The sequence below is a fragment of the Chinchilla lanigera genome, unplaced genomic scaffold, assembly GCF_000276665.1.
Source record: "Chinchilla lanigera isolate Chin_1 unplaced genomic scaffold, ChiLan1.0 scaffold00075, whole genome shotgun sequence".
Lineage (NCBI taxonomy): Eukaryota > Metazoa > Chordata > Mammalia > Rodentia > Chinchillidae > Chinchilla > Chinchilla lanigera.
The window spans coordinates 820,319-835,555 of record NW_004955476.1 but is presented as its reverse complement, the minus strand read 5'-3'; the positions used below and the strand labels follow the sequence as shown (position 1 = coordinate 835,555).

At 51.0% G+C, this 15,237-nt stretch overlaps 1 protein-coding gene across 5 annotated transcripts in view; it reads right to left on the bottom strand.

Annotated features, from left to right (window-relative positions):
• Positions 1-15,237, bottom strand: part of Nav2 (neuron navigator 2) — a 382,236-nt gene that overhangs the window by 160,895 nt on the left and 206,104 nt on the right. For all 5 annotated transcript variants that reach the window (XM_013502962.1, XM_005401717.2, XM_005401718.2 and 2 more), the window contains 4 exons: positions 13,779-14,889; positions 9,743-9,855; positions 3,950-4,058; positions 1,709-2,098 (listed from right to left, as the gene is read on the bottom strand). In XM_013502962.1, coding sequence (XP_013358416.1) covers positions 1,709-2,098; positions 3,950-4,058; positions 9,743-9,855; positions 13,779-14,889 — 1,723 coding nt within the window. The remainder of the gene's footprint in view (positions 1-1,708; positions 2,099-3,949; positions 4,059-9,742; positions 9,856-13,778; positions 14,890-15,237) is intronic.

Genomic DNA, 15,237 nt, shown 5'->3' with positions numbered 1-15,237 from the left:
TGTTCTACTGTAAGCCCTGGGTGGCTCCTGTTTTCCAAGATTTTATTAGCCAGGATTGTTCTAAGTGATAGGCTGAAAACCAAACCACCTGTATGCTTACACTTTCAGTTAAATAACAGCATTTTTTAACTGTGTGTGGCAGCACACACCTTAATCCGAGTAGTCTGGGAGACTGAGGCAGGAGGATTGCAAGTTCAAGCAGCCTGGGAAATTTAGCAACTTTCCAAAGCCTGGGCTCAAAATAAAAAAATAAAAACAGGGTTCGAGTTTTGTAACTCAGTGTGAAGGCCCTGAGTTCAGTCTCCAGCACTGGAAAGACAGAGAGACAGACAACAAAACTTCCAGAGCTATGCAAAACTCAAGTAATTATGAAGTGGACTCTAGTCGCTGTGCTATCTCAGTGAAGCAGTACGATCTGGACGAGATGGTGCAGGGTACGGGATAAGGACTCGCTAGCTCCGGGCTCTGCTCTTAGCAGCTGTGTAACCCTGGGCCAATGAGCTCACCTTCCCGGGCTTTGGTTTCTTTGTCTATAAGACGGGGGTTATGATTTGCTGTGCCGTGAGCGGCTGCCGTAAAGGCAGAGCAAGATGATACAGGTAGAGTATGGGCACAGGGCTTGGCACAGGGTAGGGAAGTCAGCTGGAGCTAAAATTAGGAGAACACTGACTTCCCCAAGGAGCACCTGATCACAGTGTTCCTGGGAACGAGTGACTGATTATTATTCATGATCTATCTTGTCTGTAATTTTCATTGCTAGAACATTGGTGTTGCAAAAGACCTTGCAGAACTTCTGGGCAAATCACAATAGAGATGAAGAAGTCTCAGCAAGTGGAATAAAGTGATGTATCTTACGTTCACGAAGTGACCTCACTAAGCTCCCACCAAGCAGCCAGGCCTCCTGCTACCTGAAGCCCTGGGTGCCCCCACTGCAGGGCCCGTGGACGGCCGCTCACTGCCCTCAGCTTTACACACAAACGGACTGGGAGACAGGGCGGATCTGTGGCTTCCTCCCCGCGTCCACCCCCCACACTCCGTACTCCAGCAATATTCACAGCTCCTGTTGCAAACGACACGCAAGGGATTCTGTGGTGAACGAGCAAAATCAGGTTCTGGCTTCACAGTGCTACTGCTGCAGGCAGGGAGCAGGTGGGGAGGCCATGAGAGACGAGCGCGGAATCAGGACAACTTGAAACCGTGAGAAGTTTTCAAAGGAGCCTGACACAGAGTGAGGCAGATGACTCAGTAGGGGGCAGGACACAAACTGCGTCGCATCTGACGGTGAAGGTATCAGCTGCGCGGCAGGAGGTAGCTACCCAGGTGGGGATCTGTGGGGATCAACTCAGGTCCAGAAGCAGAGTGTAAAGTGGGGGTCAGAAAGAGCTCAGGGAAATTGCAAGAGAGCAAGGACAGCTGCAGGGGGGCAGCAGGGTGGGGATGAGAGCAGGTAAGGGCCAGGGCCCGCGGCACGGGGCCGACTCCATGCCCAGTGCGGGGCTGGTGAAAGGCCTGACACAGAAGCTTTGTTTTCCACTGTCACTCCGGAAGCTGGTGCAAATCATGGTTACCTGCCAAGCCCTCACACCCAGGTCTTGTGACTCCCAGCCCAGCACTGTTCCCCACGGCAGGCAGCCTGATCTCGAGATCTTGGGGGAACCAGACACCAAGCCACTTCCAACTCCTCCAAGGAGGAGCCCCAGGCACTCACCCACTCGTGATGTCGTCGGTCCGGATGTTCTTGCTCAGCACGTCCCCGTCGCTCATGTAGCCGGGAGCATCCATGCTGATGCCCTCCAGGTCCACCTCATCCCCTGCCTTGTCCGAGACGTCCACATGGCAGACACTGCTGCCCCGGGAGGCCAGCTGCCTCCGCAGAGGCGCCGAGTACACGTAGCGGCCCGACTCGGCGCTGATGAACCGGCTGGCATTGGCTCGAGGTGGGTACCCGTTGCCCATGGAGGGGGCGTCTCCCGCCTGGAGCCGGGGGCTGGACTGGCCGAGCCTCCAGGAGAGAGGAGTGGGCCTCCCCGTCAAGCTGAGGATGCTGCGGCCACTTATCTCCGTCGTGACACTGGTGTCAAAGGTGGTTTCCAATGTGCTGAAAACATAAAAGCAGCGCGGGTCAGGCCCTAACGCGCCTGGCATCCGTAGCAGTTTAGGTATTCTTTAATCTTTTCAGAAGTGTGGAAAATGCCACATACACCAAGTAGGACAAAAACAGGCAGCCCTGGTATATTCCCTGTCTTAAAAATGAAAAGAGGAAGCTGTGCATCGTATAATATTCTGTAAAACTCATGGGAACGTTCTCCTTTAAAACACTGTAACGATACCCCCTACTCGAGTGACATGATCTTAGCCATTAGACTCGTCCTTCAGACACTAGAAGGGAAATGGCAGCCGGTGGACTAACAGAGAAAGGGTGTGAAGGTGCCCACTGCCCATGTGTCTATGGCTCCGTGTCACCCATCAGCCTCTAAGGGCAGGGTGCTCTGACCGCCCTGGGGTTCCTAATACTGCATCCCACATCCTTGGCTCTTCCCGACTGGGCAGGTGGGGAGAGCTGTGGTTTGATAACTCTTCAATGTCTATTTCCCCAAACCTTTTCTTTTGCATTTCATCTGAAAAGACCAAGAAAGACTAGTGGACGCCGGCCTTGAGCTCCCTGGGAAATCAAGTCCTGTGGACCATAATCTTCCAGGACGCTGAGCTCAGCTTAGGCACCTGGAAGATTCTCCCATCCCATCATCTCCGGGGCCCTGCAGTCTCTGTGCAGGGTGTGGCTGGACATCTCTATCTACTCAGAACATCACAAGGTGCTCCTGACTGAGCAGACAGACATCCCGCCCTGTGGGAAAAACACCAACGTTTTTTCTCCTGTCATAATTAGTGTAAGCCAAGAAACCCATCAAGAAATGATGTACTGACATGAAGTCAGCTTTGGTGCTTATGGTGCGAAGAAGGATGCTTCATACCTAATAGGGCAACCACAGGGCCCCGCATCCTACCGCTCCAGCTTTTTCAAATACCTCGACTAAGCAGAGCCCCACCCCAAAGCCCCTGAGTTCACTTTCCTCTGGAAGAGCCATTCTGATGCCTCGAGCTGTTTTTCCTCCCCTCTACTCAATCCTGGAAGTGGCCTCACTTTCTTCGTGTTGAGCCGCTCGGTCCAGCTGAGGACAGAACCGCAGTGCTTTAGCCAGATCTGCCAAGCTGCTGGCACTGGGGGGCCCGATCTCCTCCTTGTACTGATTTATCAAGGAAACTGGAATCGAAGAGGTGATGGAGACCACTTGGGAGTTCAGCAGGGTAACTATTGCCCCTCTTTGATTTCCAAAGCCAAGCACAAACTGTTAAACCCCATCCTGCCAGAATCACAAAGGACAACCCAGGACTGCATCCTCTTCACCTTCTTGTCGAACAATGAAAACAACCTGATGAATATTCTGATGTAACCCTAGATCCCATGCAACTAAACCATAGTTTCAACATAATCGTAGGTTTTTCATAAACATTGCCTGACGTGTTTTATTCCCGTGCGTGACTAACGATATTACGGGGTGTTGGGTATCAGAAGACTGGGTAGGAATTCAAGTTATTCGATTTATCACATGGGTCAAACACAGTTCACCTCCTCTTTTCACTAGCACAACACAATTTTGCAAAATGCAAGCGAAGTGAAATTTAAATGGAGCTGTTGCACAGTATCCTCTGTGGAAGGAGTTCAGCAACCTTTGGCTTTGGGTAGAAATCTCTCCACGCTGATATTTGTTCACCATGCTTCTATCTTATGTGTTTGCTGGCATGCCTGTGAATTCGAGCACATTTGGGGAGCAAGTTTATTTATTCTGTTATTCACCAACTCACTGTACGGGCAGCATGAACAAACACGGGAGCAGCAGTGAAAATCAAGTTCCCAGCTAGCTCAGCAGAGCAATTCCGCGGCAGATACCTGTGTGTAACCTGAGTTCCCCGTAAACTGGACATGGTCTCCTCCAAATTCTGCCGCAGATCGGCAATGTTCTTCACTGTCCGCAGCCGCCGGGCCTCGGGGTCTTCCCCTGGAAACAAGAGAGCAAAGGCTACTTTAACCCCATGACAGGCTGTGAGCAACAGGAAGCAACAAGGAATCATGACCATGACCTCCACCAGGTTGAGTTTCTGGCTCGCTGTGGATGCTTCGCGAGGATTTGAGAATCAGTGAATGGCCGAAGGGATGCCTAAAAGGAAGGGAGGGATTAAATCCAAGGGGCTCTTCCTCCAGGTCCCTCCCGAGGGGCTGAACTCTAGCAAAGTACCTAGGCTGAGATGCAAACAGACTTTCCTACTTTCTCCACTGAAGACCAGCACCGGTTAGGTCTGCCCGCTTTGCAGGCTTTTTTCTTCCCCAGGCAGAAAGGTTTTCTCACCTATTGGTGATGGACCCTAATTTACAAAAAGAGTTTGTGGTGGTTAAAAGACCTGCAGTTGGTTTTTTTTAGTAGTGGGAATTGAACTCAGGACCTTGTGCTTGCCAGGCAGGCGCTGTGCCTCTGAGCTACATCCCTGGTCCTTAGACCTGCACTTGTTAGCCACTCATCATTCCACAGAGGGAGGTCTGCATGCTCCTTGTCAGACCAATTATATCGTCTCAAATTCGAGCTCTCCCTGGACTGTGTGGTTAGCTGCGGGGAAGGTGCTGGTCTTCTTGGTGCTTCTGATTCCACATTCCTAAAATAACCACAGTAACAGCACCGAGCTCAAAGAACAGGAGCAGGGACCCAAGAGCCTGAGACCCGAGAGGCCCTCTATGTCGTGCCCCCTGCAGGTACTCAGCACACAGCCTCAGTGCAGGAGAGCAAGGAGCAAATGGGGAAACAGCAGGTCTTCTCTCTGCCAGGACCGCGGCCTTCCATTCTGTGGGCAAGACTTTCCACGAGACACTCAGGCGAGCAGAGCTGGAGCTGGTGCTAATGCACCGTGAGAAATGTGCCACCCACTAGCACGAGCCCCAAGTGTCTCTGCACAGTCTTGCTTCGGGGGTTTTGGTGACTCTGCTCCATTTGGCCTCACAAGGGAATGGGAGAAGGGAAATCACCATAATAATGATTAAAGGAATCAAAGCTTCCCCTCCTCAGAGTAATTTCAGGGAGAGCTGAACAGACTGAGGAACCACAATCAGGGGTTTTTTAAAAGCTCATGACTTTTCAAGTGCTGAGCAACAATTTGTAAAGAAATCTCCTTATAGAACATACCATGCCAGGGCCGTGGACAGTGGGCTGCAGAGGAGACACCAAGTGTAACTTCCAACAGCTACCATGGGCGTCCGAGAGCTGTCAGAGAATGAAACTTCTCTTCCGGGATGGTAACAACTTGTGCTCAGCACAGCAGTGCCTGGGGTCTGGCGGGCAGCATGAGTGACAGCCGCTCGGTTTTCACGGAGGACATTTACCGTGGCAAACTCTCAAATCTTGAAAGTACAACTGTTTTCCATTTTCTACCCCCTTTTAATCCAGAGCAACTGGGGAGGCATTTTCAGCTGAACAGTGCTCAAACTGCATCTCCTACCCAAGTATGTACCCTACACAGATGCACACCGTTTTGTAAGGAAAGCAGTGATGAAAGTCTATTTTACCTTCCCCTAACGGCTTCGCAGGAATGTCACTGACACCTACCTTTTGAGCCATCAGTGAAATATCTTTTACCACTAGCTTGGCTATATTTTATCAGCTGAAAAGGTCCGGATCCTTAGACAACTCTAGACACCGCAGTGGACATTTATTAGGAAGCTAAGGATAGACACTGGTTTTCAAATTACCACCATTAATCACATGCAAAAGTATATTTACTTCTCCATGTCATGACTAATGATGTATTTGCCTGACTTAATTCTCCTCAGAAATTCAAAGATCTGGGCTGAGGATGTAACTAGTGATTAGAGTCTATGCTCTGCATGTGTGAGGTCCTAGGGTTCCGCAGTGAACACTGCAAAACAATGACAACAACACAAAAGAAATACAAAGACTTTTGAGTGTGGAGGGCAGTGTCTCAGCTTTACTTTTGGTAACTCCCACACAAAGCCATGAGATACGTATTGCTTAGCACAGGTTTGGTCAATGTGGGGCTTGAAGGAAAGCTGCAGGCTGTGCACTCCCATGGAGATGTGAATTGTGGCATTGACACTTATCAGCCTCTTGACTTTGGAGGAGGATTACTGTCCCAATTTCATCTGTATGGGGCTTGGGATTTAGCTCAGTGGCACAGCACCTGCCTGGCAAATGCAACGTCATGAGTTCGATTCCCAGTACTGGAAAAAAAACAAAAACAAAAAAACCCAAACAAACCAATTTCATCTGTAAAGTGGAATAAAACATTCCCCCAGGAGAGTTCATGTGAGACTCAGATGCAATGCTTTGCACCAAGAGAAAGCTCGATGTGTGTGTTCTGTTTCTCCCTTGGGGTCCCGCCAGGAAATGTTTCTTCCCTTCACAGCCCCACATTAGTGTAGATCCTCTTGGTGATGCAGAAATGCAAGCAGGGTCCACCTGATGTACTGGGGAGCCCACATCCTCCACAGCCAACTATGCCCCCTCAGACAAGGCTGAAAGTTAAGATTCCCACTAACCCTAAGCCTGAGAATTACAGCTTGCATTGAGATGTCTCCCAAAAGCCTCATGCAGTCACAAGTGGGGCTTTTTGGTGGCAGCTGAATCTAAGGTGTGTGATGCTGGGATCAAGAATGCAATGTTGGGGTTAAGGGTGTGAGTGCTACCTACCCTAAGAGGAGGTAGCTTGGATAAAGTACAAGGAGAGAAAGTGGCTTGCCACTTGCTTTTTTGTTGCTCGCTGCTTGCTGCTTTGTCGTGGGCTGTTTCTCTTCCGTGATACCCCTCTGCCATGCCAATCTGCCTTGGAGCCAGCTAACTATGGACTGAACCTCTACAAACTATAAGCCAAATAAACTTTTCCTCCTTTAAGTTGGAGTGTTGGATAATTCATCTCCACAATGAGAAAAAGTAACAGTGAGTAAAATAGCATCATGGCCAAGCTCCTGGTGATATAGGAAGGCTTTTTCAACTCCTTCAGAGATCTTTAAAAAGTGAGTAAGCTAGGCCCAGTCTACCTGCAGCAATCCTGAATTTGCCAAGGAAAGGCCTCCCTCATGGCCACTGGCTGTGACCAAGAAAGCACTGCATTCTCACACACTTTGACCAAGCTTAGAGGGCATCACTGTATTCCAAAGGGAATACAGTAGGGACCCAGGATGTTTACTTGAAGAGGAACGCTTGAAGGACATGCTATTACATGGAAAAGGGCAGAACTTGTCTGTGGACTGCAGCAGGCTGAATAAGATTCAGTGACTGGAAATATAAGAATAAAGAGCTCCAGGGGCTGGGGATTTAGCTCAGCAGCAACAGCGCCTGCCTGGCAAGCGCAAGGTCGTGAGTTCGGTTGCCGGTACCAGAGAAAAACCAAAAAAAAAATAAAATAAAATAAAGAGCTCCATTATTTGTTAAAGCCAACGACAACAATCAAAAAATGGATGGGCTGCCTTAGAAAGGAATAACTTTTGTCACAAGAAACACACAAGTAAAGGCTGAAAGATATACACTGAAAGGTTAGACAAAGGATGTGTGGACTGGATGGCAATCAGGTGCCAGTGGTTCCTTCTAACACTATAACTGAGATCACTTCGCAACTCCACCGCATGACCATACATGCTGTGAAAGCCCACCCGTTTGCAGCAACGGGGGGAAGAACTGAGCTTCTAAATATACCAGCACTTGCTCTCATTTTCAAGGAAGGGCTGTGGGTATTTAATCTTGTGCTATCCAGTGTCCTTATAAAAAAATCCACAGTCAAGTCATATATACCTTCTTTCCTGCTTGAGTGGAAAGGTGAGTCACCCTGACTTAAGGGATTCTCACTAGCCACAGCACCAAGGAGCACATGACCAGGCACACCCGGCTTAGAGCCTGTTGCTCAAAGAAAACCTGGCAACCGACTTGGCAGTACAGTCCCAGAAACAGGTGACACAGGAAGAAAAGAAGAAATTGGTGCAAGATGGCAGGCTGCAGCCCTCGCCCTGAATCTATGCGCTATCTGGAATGTTCTCCAGATGCTGGTTTTGCTCTTCAGTTGTGGGCTCTGCTGAGACTCAGTGGCCCAGAGGCACCCACGCCGCTCCAGGGGACACATGATGGGTTCCTTCCTGGTGTTCTTGATGTGCTCATGGAGAGCACGACCTGGAATGTGAGCGGAGACCCTAGCAGTGATCTGAGTTCTGTACTCTCCTCCTCCTAGCTGGTCCTCTTCCTATGCTAGCCAAACATCCATATGCAAGGGCGCTCCAACTGAGAAAAGAAGGCAACGCAAAACCAACCTCAACTGTGGGGCCCTGAACCATTCTGAGATGGATCACTTACAAATGACTTGAGTGATCTCAGCATCATCACAGTGCCCAGCCAAGGAAGCCAGAAGGAAGTAGTTAGATCGCCCCAGACCCTCTCAAATGAATATTCATGGTGCTACGGGGAAGTCAATCACATGGGTGTTGACCAATTGCACAGCTTCAGCGTGGCTATTAAAATGGTGTGGTCATGGGCATTTAGTGTAATAAATGAACCTTAAACGTGGCTTTAGTTTTTACCCGAACTCTGGAAGTGGTAAGATAGGAGAGGCGTGACAGGGCTCCTGCTAACGATGTGGTTTACCGCTTGCTTCGCTGATTGGAAGCTCTCAGAGGACAGGGCCCACAGCCCGGGTGGGGAAGGAGGCAGGGCAGGGATCACCCTTGAGGAACTGTAAAGTGCAGGCTGGAGATGTCGCTCAGTTGTAGAGCGTGGGCCTAGCATGGAGGAGGGCCTGGTTTTAATGCAGTGCATGTGTGTGAGCGCAGGCGCGCGCGCGCGCACACACACACACACACACATTCTATTTCAGGTCTGATGTTTCTCCTTTGAGAATGTTTCAGTATAACACCAAACAATCTGTGGAATTAGCAATATGACAGTCGGATCTGATGTTTTGGCACAAGGGAATTGAACCCACAAAGGGACTGAACCCAGCACCTCCCCATTGAGCTATACCCCCAGCCTTTTTCATTTTTATTTTTTAAAAATTTTGGGACAGGGTCTTACTAAATCACTAAGTTGTCGAACCTAGGCTTGCATTTGTGACCCTCCTGCCTCATCCTCCCAGAGTGCCGAGGCTATAGGGATGTGGCACCACTCCAGGCAGGGATTTTACATTTTTATACAGGATCATAGTCCTATAATCACCACTGTTCTGGTTATAGTTAAATAAAATGTAGGGTTTTTTTGTCATTTTGGTTTTAGTAGAAGAAGCATGCTGCAATCTTCTTTCCAATGAACAGAAAATGCTACAAATACATTTTAAATCTGTGCTTCTATAAGGAATGGGAAAAATAATCCAGTATTTTAGAGGTCCAAATCTTGGTGAAAAGCAGTGCTAGCTGAAGCATGGACATGAAGATTCAAAGGCCCAGGGTCCAGAAATGAGTGAAATTGAATCTCTCTTAAACATCCAACTTGCCAACAGGCTAGAGACACATCTGTGATCCTGAGGAAGAGCCAGGAAGGCGGGCGGGGGTCGGGGGGGAAGTGCAGGGAAGCGAGGCGCAGAGTCGCAGAGACACCTAGGAAAGGAAGACCTATGTGTGTCTGGCTCAGGAATCATTGCAGCAGCCGGGCTGCTTGGGAGGTCTCGTCACCCACAGGCGGAATCCCCAGGGCCCCACACTCACCCGTGCGCTCCTCCAGGGCAGGCTGTCCGCTCTTGTTGTAGTGGGCGGGCTCCACGCTCACACCTGCGGGGCCGGACTCGGCAGTGACATTCCCCTCGGTGTCCGTCTGGGACCTTTGCACACAAACCAAAGCACACATACACTCGTCACGAGAGGCTGCCACCACATCTGGACCGCTGTGGCCTGACCACAGCGCTCACCATCCTCCTTCCGCGAGAAGCTTTGGAGACTGATGCTTAATAATTCATCAGCCACAGGGGGAGCAAGGTCCCAAGAACAGAGAGAGCCACCGAACTGGAAAAGATGAAATATTCTTCGCCCAAGTGAAGGAGGCTCTTCGATCCCTCACTGGCGAACGCTTTTCTGAGTCCCTCCGGGGAGCTGCTTCTCAGCAGACCATGCTGCAGGGTACTGGGTGCCGTGGATAATTTAGCTTGTGCCAAAGAGCAACTCTTAAGCAACCAGCATTGCTGGCAAGTCAAGCATGAAGATGACTCCATCGCCAGCCCCCGCCCCCGCAGTCCTCCTGACGGGGCCTCCCTGCAAGGTGACTGTAAACCCAGTCGGGACTGGGTGCCAAGCAGCTGTGTTTGCCCTCCTGCTCTCTGATTCAGAACCCAGATCCTCTGACATGAAAGATCTCACTGATCGTTATTTCAACACTTGACTGAAACCTGTACTTTCCCAAACCTTCCCTATGCCCTTCTTTGTCAAGCAAATTCAGGCAACGGCTTCTTGTGATGTTTTCTTGCCCCAGCTACTTGGGCATCGCATGCAAGATATAATTATGCTCAGATGCATAGCTTGCACGTAGCGTTACTGCTGCACGAGCACCCAGACTGATCCAGTGACGTTTCACTATCTAGGAAGAAGGTGAATTTTATTTTTTCAGTACTGGGGAATGAACCCAGGGCCTCATGTATGCTGAACCTGTGCTCAAACACCCCTAACCCCGAAGAAAGTGTCTGACAAGCACGTGGATAGGCCATGGGGTTGTACTGATAAACTCCAAGCCATCCGCTGACTTTCCCCTCCTTTGCTCTCCTTCTGAGGCCATTGCTTCCCAGTTTCTGTAATCGGTATGTTTAAAGGATTCTCATATCTCCACCTTCCCTCTCCACTCCACGGTCGGACTCCAAGCTGGCCTAAGGGCTCAGAAAAGGTATACCGCTTCTAGCCCAGAGCTTGCTAGCGGCATCCAGGTATAGGGAGGAGCCCACAGATGTATTCTTCTTGGTCTGCACAGTATTTTAAAGTTTCAAACTTGGCTCGTGACTTAAAAATTTGGGCTATTTACCAAGTAAAAATTGGAGAATTATCAGAAGTCCTGCCTAAAAGAAGGGAGCCTGAAGAGACCTAGCTCTCCTCTGGTAGGTCGCCACCTGCTGGTGACAAGCGTGGCTGCTCCCTCTTTCACTGCCCAGCCGGCCCTGGGCTGTCCTCCACGGTGTCCGGGCCTGACCCCCCTGACCACTGGCCGTCACCTCTTCATGTTTCTACTGCACTCTCTTTTTTCTCCTGGTGCCTACTGATTACAGTGTAATCCGACTGATGCCTCTTTCCTCAGCTCGGTCGAGAGCTCTCTGGAGGCGAAGGTCAGTTCGAGCTTCGTACTGAGCAGGTGTTCGAGAAGATAAATGGAAAATGTCTAAGTCTAGAAAGATGCCAGGTACCGGGAAGGACATTAGACTCGGGGTGTGGACATGTAGCTTCAGGTCCAAGGTCCATAACTCAGTAGCCACGCACATGAAGTCATGTGACCTCTTGAAGCCCTCCAGCCCTCATCTGCATAATAAATCCGAAATAATAAGAGCAACTTCCCTCCAGGGACAGAAATCAAAAGCTTGCTGTCAAGTGGTAGATGTGTCTGTCATTCCTTCTGAGTTGATAAATATAATTGATCTCAAGTGGCTTTTAGAAGTGACCTTCTCTTTCTCTGGTACATTTTAACACAGAGGGGTTCTCGGGGGAAGCCCTGGACGTTATACAGGGAGCCATAAATACGAGAGAGCAAATTTTAGAGAGGAAGTGTAAGTCTCTTTTAAAATCCTCTAAGCCACTCTAATCTCTCTGGAAGACAATGGGGCTCAGAGAGACAAGGTGATTTAGAGTCAGGACAACATGGTGACTCAGAGCCCGGTGCCTCCAGTTGGACAGATTCCGGTTAAACATGAGCTCTTCTATTATAGCTGCTTGGCTGGAAGCAAGTGATTTAATTAGCTTAAGCTTCAGTTTGCACACCTGTAAAATAAGAGATTTTAAAAGTAAGCTAGCTCATGGAGCGGGGGAGGGGGGAGTTCTGTGCGGTAAGACATGGAGAGCAGTTAGCTCGGTCTTCGGGCACACGCAGGCGCACACAACACAGCTCTTAATGCAGCCAGGGCTGAGACCACAGTGGACATCCCGCTCTGATAAGGGACAGGGCCCCATGTGCGGGCTCCCGCCCAAGCACTCTTCCTAGCCTCTCTCCCCTGGCTCAGCTGGCAAGGACATCACTAGGGGTGAGCGTGGACATGTAAAGGAAGCCGGCAGGTGTCCATCCCGGAAGTTCCCCCCTTCCTCCTGTTTCACAGGCACTTGGTTTTATCACAAGTGTTTCCTCCCACAGAAAAGCTTGAAAGAGCAATAATGAGGACGTGAAGCGGTTTACCATCTTTCATGTGATTACAATCAAAATAGAAAGGGAATGGGAGGGGCTGTTGGTGATCAAAGGCTGCCATGTATTTTCATTTCAAAAAGGCAAATCTTAGGTCTGTGAATGGCAGTTTGAATATGCATTACTAATGCTCCTGGAATTGTAAAAATTTCATGGGAAGCAATTCGGTGGCTTCCACGCTTCAGAGAACATTTGTATTAAAAGTCGTGCATAGGCACAAGCCGAGCCATTGTCTACGCCTTGGCACTGGTCTGGCACTGTTAGCTGAGCTGATGACTTGATTTAATAAAACGATGACCATCTCGCAATTAAAAAGAGCCAGAAGGCCCTCACTGAAGAGGACGACCGAAGAAAATGAAGGAGGAGCCAGGTGGAGTCTGAAATTCCTTCACTGGCTGGTCACTGGCTGGCTTTACCCTGAATGCGCTACTGGCGGGCAGCGGAATGGAGCTCACTAGAACACAACTCAGGAGGGCTATTTGGTTTTTGGGAACCATCTACACACAAGAAGCTGACAGTGTGTGTGAGTGTATATCCTGAGCAGGTGTGTAAATGCATGTGTCTCCTATGCTTTTGCATTCAGTATGGGAGTGTGTACTTGAGTCCATACTTGTGTATAACTATGTGTATCCACGCTGTGTGTACACAGGAGTGTATGAGTACAGTTGTGTGTACATTTAGGGCAAGAGGTGCAAAACACATGCATAGAGCATGACATTCGATCATTAGTCCCTTTCTGCTGTGGACAGGTATTAGTTATGGTCCAGCCACGCAGCGTGGCCAGATGTGCTAGACGTCAGCCGCACAGGACTGATGTGAGCACCGTGAGCAAAGGCTGCGGGCTCCCTCAGGGGCAGTGCCGGAGCCTGCACCTGCCCGAGCGCTCCCTGTGCGCATCGTGGAGACCTGGACCCAGGTGCGCTCACCCAGCAAAGGCACATGGTGTGGGCTGAGCAACCAGAGCCACAGGAAGCAAGCAGCACCTGGCTCCACAGGGGTTCTGGGGTCCTAAGGATGCAGCATCAGACAGATGGGGGGAGTTGAACAGGGACAGCAAAACGACAACAGGCTTATCTTCCCAACGCAACATGGGTTCTGAAGGCCTTCATGTTTCTGCTGCTTCTGGGATGCCCCGGACCCACAAGCTGGTGAACACCTGCTCAGCCTGGGGTCAGCTCATGTCTTACCCCCGGTGACTCTGACCATGCCGCAGAGCTGTCTGCCCAAGCACACTGTGCATGCCTCGATGAGGAGCGAGTCACCTGGCACCTTAGCTGTGCACCGCTGTATTCCCAGAGGGCAGGCTGGATCCCCCCCTCCCAGGGCCAGACTCCAACAGCTGTCTCCCCAGGGCCCAGGAAGGAGGTGGGGCTCTCCTACCTGTACAGGAAGGGTGCGACCGTGGCAGTGTTGGGATGGGTGTATTGCTGCTGAGGCTGAGGTAGCTGAACACTGACAGTATTGCTTCCCGTGGTCTGGGTGCTCCCGACGGACCCACTCACGGTCTGGCTGCTAATGCTATGGTTCAGAGTGGTCCCGCCCGGGGCTTTTCCCTCAGAGGATGCCAGGCTGGAGGAGGAACTGGAGTGGCGACCGTCGAGCTGGGGCTTCTGTGGTGGGACCCCCGAGCCCAGTTTCCCACTCCGGCTCCGCTCCCCGTCCTTGGGAGGCACGGGGGCACTTGGGGACTTCCCAGGCGTGCTCTTCATCCCTGGTTTTGGTATTCCACTGTGGGGAGGGGCGGTGGGCTCCTTCTTGGCACTGCTCAGCTTCCCCCCTTTGGGGATGAAACTGCCAATCTTGGAGGACTTTTTTGGCATCTCAGTCACGGCCGTGCTGTTGGCTTCTTCCTTGGGCTCCTCCTTGAGGTCCGGTCTCTCGGTCACCGAAGCTCTCTTGGTGAGGTCCTTACCTTTCTCTTTCTCTTTCTCTTTCTCCCGCTGCTGTTTCTCCTTCTCTTTCTCACTGCCTTTGGGGGAACTCTTTTTGTTGGTCAGGGCCCGGCTGAAAGTCCGCTGGGCGATGCCCTTGAGTGCAATCTTGGGGCTGCTGGATGCAGGGCCCGTGGTGGACAGAGCACGGCCCGCGGTCTCCAGCTCCTCGTTCTCCTCGAAGCTGGGCAGGATCTCCAGCCGCTCACAGCTCGCATCTCGGGACCCTGGGCCCTCGCCTGCCTTGGAGCCCCCTTTACTGTTGAAAAGTTTTAGCTTTTCCAGCATGGACTTCTGATTGTTGGGTGCTGGCTTCATGGCTTCGGGTGTGGGCCTGGGGGCCTCGGGCCCTGGAGGCTTGATGGAGAGCATGGCTGAGGTGGCGCTGTGCTTCACACTGAGCGACTTGCTGCGCCAGGGCTTGGAGACGGCTGCGGCGGGCTGGGGGATGGCGGAGGAGGTGCTGCCGTTAGCGGGTGCAGGGGCGCTGGCGATGTCCAAGGGAGCAGGTGCATTTTCGCTCATGCCGGGGTGGGAGGAGGCTGAGCTTGTCAGTGGTTCTGCAGAGACGGGAAGGAAGGGGACCTGAATTACATTTGCTGCCCTGCTTTGTGGGTGATGGAAGGCTGGCCTAGCTATATAGCCAATTGCTCCCAACCTAAACGCCCTACTGTCCCACTGCCTACTTTAGGGATCACCTGTGGTTAAAATGTCAATCATAACTCAACTTGTTCCCACTCTCCATCACCCACAGTTCATCTCTCCTGCCCAGCGCTAGCCCATTTTGGTGGTGCGTGCTATCCAAATGCACACCGATCTTAGCAGTGACAGGGGATCCTAACAGCGATCTTAGCAGTGACAGGGGATCCTAACAGCGATCTTAGCAGTGACAGGGGATCCTAACAGCG